The 6,873-nt window shown below is 32.2% G+C and overlaps 1 protein-coding gene across 4 annotated transcripts in view; it reads left to right on the top strand.

Moving 5' to 3' along the window:
* The first annotated feature begins 12 nt into the window (after positions 1–12).
* The window catches only part of LOC132735870 (RNA-binding protein FXR1-like), a 42,144-nt gene continuing 35,283 nt past the window's right edge, over positions 13–6,873 (top strand). For 3 of the 4 annotated variants that reach the window (XM_060722887.1, XM_060722886.1, XM_060722884.1), the window contains exons 1-3: positions 13–151; positions 2,861–2,913; positions 4,131–4,227. In XM_060722887.1, the coding sequence (XP_060578870.1) occupies positions 101–151; positions 2,861–2,913; positions 4,131–4,227 (201 nt within the window). In that variant the 5' untranslated portion in view covers positions 13–100. The remainder of the gene's footprint in view (positions 152–2,860; positions 2,914–4,130; positions 4,228–6,873) is intronic. The other variant, XM_060722885.1, reaches the window with a different exon arrangement.

Here is a 6,873-nt window from a genome sequence, read left to right as displayed (position 1 = left end):
ATATTTAGATTGGTCCTCTGCTGCAATTACGCGCACAGGTAACTGTGAAGGAAGCCAGGAACCATAACCCGGTTTTCCCAGAACGCACTTTTGTCTCAAAATGGAAGAACTAGCGGTCGAAATACGAGGGAGTAACGGTGCTTTTTACAAGGTAGTAATGCATAAATTCTCAAAATTGTTATTTTAATAACTTATTTGGAGAGATTTTAATCAAATACAATAAATGGAACGCATGTTACTTGATCATTTATTCATTTATCTTTTGTGGTAAACTTGGAATGCATGGCCGAAAAGTTCCAAGTTTCAGTTTCTTTTTCTGAAAAAATAAGAACTTTGTTTATAAAAGATTGTATAGGAGCTTTAAAAGTTAAAATCTTTTTAAAGAAAAATTTTGCAGTAGAAAGTGAAATAATTTTAAACTACTATCCAGCACTTTCAGTGGACAGAATGTTATGTTCTTTAAATGAAAGTGAGGGTAGTTAAATACAGTTTAATACTGGACACTGGTCCTAATCCCTATCTTTGCAGTAGCCTGCTAGTCCATGGCTAGTTGAATTTGGGTTAGCCTCATTGAATTATAGCAAGACGCTAGCACTGTTTGCCTATGAAAAATTGGTAGCGAATCACCTTATTTTCTGAAAATGAAAAGATGGAATTCCATGGCAATAAAGAAATAAAAACTAAAAAAAACTGTATAAATCGTTACTTTTGACTATACTTTCTACTTTAAAAGTTTCACACTTTTGGACTTTTTCCAAAACTTATTCAGGCTAGTACATATAACCAACCACTGGATGGAATTGCTCATAGTTTTCTGGCCCTAAATTATTTGACTGTTAAGTTTATATGTCTTTGCAAAGCAACATCATATTGGATTTGTTTTATAAATCCATAGTATATTCATGATTTTCTTGTGGAACGATTTACACATAAGTCAGCGTATTTATTTTTTAAATTGTAGCTGTTTATGAACTAAAGTAAAACAGAAATACCTTTGAATGCAGTTATAACATGACATGTCTGAAAATATTTAAAATCCTAATATATTTGAATTCCTATCAAATCACTTACTTTTTTATTATCTCAGCTGACAGCATGCCCAGTCACGCACAGTCATGTGTAATTCACACAGAAAATACAACGGGTATGCATATTTATTGCTGATGATGACTGAACAGAATCGGCAATAAAATGCAGGGTTCCCTCTGGGTCAAAATTAGTTTGCGCCACCAAATTCGCCAATCAGAAAAAGTTGGAGCCAATGGCTCCAAAGTTGGAGCCAATAATTCTGCAAGGGAGACATGCCTATCTTTGCTAAGATATGCTAGCAGTTATATATCATTGTGATTACAAACACATATTTATAATATTTCATTTTATTACAGCTGCACATGTTTATTATCTAAAATATAGACATAGTATTATATGGTTTTCAAATTCCATTTAAATAAATACACATGACAGCATAAATGTAATCACGAACATCATGTTAAGTTAGTCATGGTAGGTCCTGTTTTCCACCGTTTTGCCAGTATAGCAGTTCTTCTCACAGGCTGGACTGAGCCAAGATCTTTCCCAGCTTCTACCCAACAATCTGGTAATCTACTGATACAAAATAAAAAAAACAACATTACTATAAATTCACTTCATTTAAAAATCAATGAGAACAAAATATGAAATAGATACAAAGTATTTTTAACAATAACAATTTTGTTAACTTTAGTAGGGCTTGCATGTGAATAGACACTTCTGCACTTTACAATCGGATATGAAAATATAAACATTGCAGTAAGCCAGTAACAGTGGCTTTAGATCAATCATTAGTGAAATTATTCTTTTAATTCTCATCCGATTTAATATTCAAACTGTAATTATTTTTAATCAGTTGACGAGTCGACTTACCTAAAGTTCAATGTTTGTCAACATCACGGACGATCTTGAATGCACTTCTCTGTTCGCCACTAACACCTGTTGACCACACATGTACAGTAATTATCAGTGCTCCGAGTCAGAGAATGAAAGACGTAAATTGTTCCAATTAACACATTGACACTTTCATCTTCACATGCTCCCGAAGTGTCACACAATTGATGACATAATTGATTAAACATTACCCAATTATACAGTTTGATAAACAAACTAATAGCGCGTGACCTTTCACATTTGGGCCGCTTATGTAATTGACGCGGCCGCTTATGACATTTAAGTGTACTAGTTGTCGGATGCTTTTATCTTACGTTGGTGCCAGTTAAATTCGCCAATTAAAGATTTTTTGCGTCAGAATTAATATTTTGTCGCATTTGGCGCCATTGGCGAGCGACAGCGGGAACCCTGAAATGGAGGCCTGTGACCTATGCTATAATTTTCAAAATGTGGTGGCTAGTAATTCAAAACACTTGTAAAGTGCATGGTCTTTTAGTCAGTTCAATTCACCAACTAGCTGCCTTTCATAAATTATATTACTATAACAAGCCTGTACATCTAATGTTTTGGACAAGAGATCTGTCACTTCTCCCTGAGAAGTGGTGCTGCCTGCAGTAAAAAAGACCATGGAGTAACTTTAAAGGCAATATTTTGAAATTCACTTGTCCATAACAAAGAACCAACTCAATGAAATTGTCAACTAAAAGACTTAAAGATTACTGTAAATATATTACAGTACGTCTGTTGTGGCATGGTACATAACACATCATATAAAACAATTACAGAGTCAAATACAATGGTCAGCAGTTTAGTTATTTCACAAAGGCTGCAGGGCATCTTTTAACAAACATAACACTTAGTCTTACTTCAACCTTTTTTTTTTTTGCTGACTACTGAAGATAAAAGCAACTTTATGATAGAAAAACTTATTTTCCAGGGATATATAAAGAATATTCATGATGAAGAAGTTACTGTTGCTTTTGAAAATGAGTAAGTATCAACTTTGACTTAAGAATCTTTTTATTCACCCACCGAGGCTATGGTATACCAGAGTAATTTAAAGTCACATCAATTTGTCTATATCCAACCTGTCAACTCTAAAAGTCCTATACAGTATAAAGGATTTTCTTTGCATGTGGCTGAAAGTGCCCACCTGAATGAAGCAATGTGCAGAACCCATGCCTACCTTGTGCTGGCTCAAGGTCAAGGTCACACTTTAAGGTTAAAAGAGAGAGCTAATTGTCAGAATTATAACTTTTGTGCTGACTATACTATAGACTAATACCATGATTATCCTCAGTCTAGGTTCACATGTACAGCTAAAAAAATGCATTGTGCAGAAAACATGAGCACTGCCATTGCTCTGGTTTAAGGTCACTTCTAAAACATTGTCATATCCCCTTCATAAATTCCCTGAAGGATTTTTGTTTTAATTTTGGCTTGAATGTATATCAGCAGGGTGATATGTAAATACCATGCTGATGTCGTGCATCCCGTGGTCCATAATTTCCCATTTGAAGAATGAATCCATTTCATGTCACTCATAATCCTAATGCCCCCTTTGTTCACATCAAAAGATATGTAACCGATGCCTTTGCAGTGCCGGTTAGTCAAGTTAAAATATTCACGACAATTTTGCTTTACTACTATAAATCAAGATTTCTTGAAAGACTTTCTTTGAAATAAGCTAAAATTTTACATGAAATCTTGTGTCATAGAGATAATTCTTTGTCATAGAGATAATCCTGTGTCATAGAGATAGTCCTGTGTCATAAAGATAAGTCTGTGTCATAGAGATAATGTGTCATAGTGATAATCCGTGCCATAGAGACAATTCTATGTCATAGAGATAATCCTGTGCCATAGAGATAATCCTGTATCATAGAGATAATTCTGTGTCACAGGGATGATTGGGGTAATTATTCATCACTGTGTTACAGCTCTAGTTTAAATCAAGTTAATCTACCAATACTGCATGCTTAATTCTTTTAGTGTTTTTTTTTGGGGGGTAATAAAGTTACATAAACTATTATAATCATTGTTAACTGTTTAAGATCTAAATTTTATGAGAATTTTAAGCAGTAATTTTCTAACTTGTAAATGATATGCTTTCATGTGTTTTTCTACAAAAATTGACTGGACATAATAATTTTAAAACTTATATGTCTTTATACTCTTACATATAGGCGATTTGCTTCATGTTTCAGTTGGCAGCCCCCTAGGACAGTCAAGTTAACTGAAGTTCGTCCAACACCAAATAAACTCACAGATAAACAAGAATATAAGGAAGGAGACCAAATTGAGGTAATATACCTGTAGATAAATGCTGGAAGTATTAATGTCATCTAAACCAATTTAGAAATGCTGTTCAATGTATGTGTAGTTAGACAATTATACTGAAATTGTGTATAGTTCAAAAATGTTGAAATTGTCTTTTTATAGTAAGTTATTAATTTTACATATTGTTCAAAAATGTTGAGTTCTGGGTTGTATATTGTTCAAAATGCTTAAATTGTGAATTCTTTAAAAATGTTAGTTGTGTATTGTTCCAAAATGCTTATTAATCAGTTATTAGCAAGAAAAGGATTAGTTCCTCCTTCAATGCTTTAGAGGTATAAAACTGTCTTGGTCGGTGGGGGGTGTCTGAGATTGGTAGTATTTGTTTTAGTCTTGATAAAAAAAATACCAATTTACTTTGATTGTGAGAATGGTGTTCATTAAATTATGATATAAATATAGGTGGCACATGCCAGGTAACTTACGAACCTATTAAAATTAGATAGATAATGATTAATTTTACTCTGTTTTCATAAATTTATAATTCTTGTGCATTAAATCACAGTTAAAACTCTCCAAAGAAGACTATAAGAAAAGGCTGAATGCTCTCTTTGAATTATTTACTCTAAACCATTGTATTGTTTGATTAACTTGAAATTTTTATCATTAGAAAACGCACTATTAAATTTCAAAATGTCAAGAAAATATTGTCTTTTCATTAAGTTAATGATTTTAAACTGTATTAGATTGCTTATTATTAATATTGAATATGTTTTAAATTTTGAAGGGTGTTATTGGGCAGCATTATGTCATTGATATATATCGTTGTGATCTCTGAAGTGTCTGTTCGTGAAGAAGAAATTTTCATGATTTTAGTAAATCCAATCTTCCCATCTTTCCGTTTCCTTGATAAAATATCTTCTATCAGATAAGCAGGGGAAGGAAAAGTTCAACATTTTTATCAGTTCTAGAGTTTGTAAACATCAAATTTGACTCATAGTTATCTTAGTGAATATCATTGGTACATTACTTGTAGCCTAGTAGACTGGTAGAATTTTTAGAATTCCAGACTGCTTATATCATTATAGTATGTATTTCCACTGCCAGTAAACACAAACTGTAAACCAGTCAGCTGTAACACACCTGAGGAATATCAGAGTGGAAAAAAATCTTCTCTTTATCATTTTGCCATTAGTTCTCTCCTTTAAAATATCTGTTTTAGTTTTGTCTAGGAAATGTAATATTTTTATGGATATTAAAGTTTTGGAATAGGTCTTAGAGAAAAAATACATTCTAAATAAAGCACATTTTTATAACCTTTTATTTAGAATCGATATGGTTTTATAACCTATTTTATTGAAAGTCATGATGAATTACTGGGCTATGGTTTTCAAACATCAAATTTTTTTATTTTCTATTATATAATGGAAAATTTATGATAAAAGATTTCATCAAAGAAAGATTTTATATGAATATGGATTGTATGTATTCTTAAGGAACACGTTATAATTGAGTTAACAACTAATGCTACTAAAAGGTACATTGTTAATGCGCACTGAATATTTGAATGAATTGTAACATTATATTAATGAATTTAAGAAAAAGTATGCTGGTGAATAGTTGAATGAACTTGTGCTCTGATTATTATCGTTAATGCCCTCTTATTCGTATTAGAGTTACCTAAATAACTGTTTGACTATAGTAATGACCAGTTAAGAGTATAGAATACCTAGCCTACGGTTGTCTGGTTCACAGCTATACAGGCTGGCCTGGCAACCTACATACCTTTATGATCAGTACACCCATGCTATCTGATCATGGTCTGCACTGTTAGTTATTCAGTGTGTACATATTTTGAAATTTTTCCTCAAAATGATGAATGGTTTAGTCCTTCCTATACCGATCAGTACATGCCATGCTATCTGAACTTTGTCTGCACGGTTCAGTGGGTACATATTTTGAAGTTTTCATTTAAAGTAATGAATGGTTTAGACCAGATTTGTTAATGTACAAGTCCATATGATAAAGATAGGGTTAAGATTTTTTGTATTCATTCATATGGTGTAAAAATGGAAGTAAAACTGTTCAGCTTTGTGAGTATTTCAGCTCAGTCAGCGGCATACTACACACCCTGCCTAGATTTTATTTCTTGTTCAAAAGATAAGAACTCTTGAATTTCTTATAATCATATGAAATGATTGAGCAGTGAGGAATTTACCATCATGTATTTCTGATTCAAATGTTTATTAATGTTTGTTATCAAACACAGCAACAGTTTTCATGCAATACTTGTCTAGATGATAACCGATAACTTTTTTTATAGCTGATATGTTATCTTGACATACATTTGTATATAATATGAAAAAATTTTCTGCATCTTTTGGCAAATACTGATACAAATAATTTATGTCATTAGGGGTGCAAAGGTTATTTATTTGTAAAATACAGAAGATTTGTTTAGTCTGATTCAGTGTTTTTTTTTTTTGGCAGTCTTGTAATGTATTCAACAGTAAATATTGAGCAATATAGAGAACAAATAGTAGCCTATATTATAGTGTATTTAGTTGAGAAAATTGGCAGTAAAGATGTCATGAAGAATTCTGATGAAGGTGATACACAAATACAACTGAACACTGATTATCTGTATGATCTCACAGTATATATATAAAATGC

This window comes from Ruditapes philippinarum, unplaced genomic scaffold (assembly GCF_026571515.1).
Source record: "Ruditapes philippinarum isolate M1 unplaced genomic scaffold, ASM2657151v2 ctg500_1_1_1_1, whole genome shotgun sequence".
Taxonomy (NCBI): Eukaryota; Metazoa; Mollusca; class Bivalvia; order Venerida; family Veneridae; genus Ruditapes; species Ruditapes philippinarum.
This window is presented reverse-complemented; position numbering and strand designations above follow the sequence as displayed.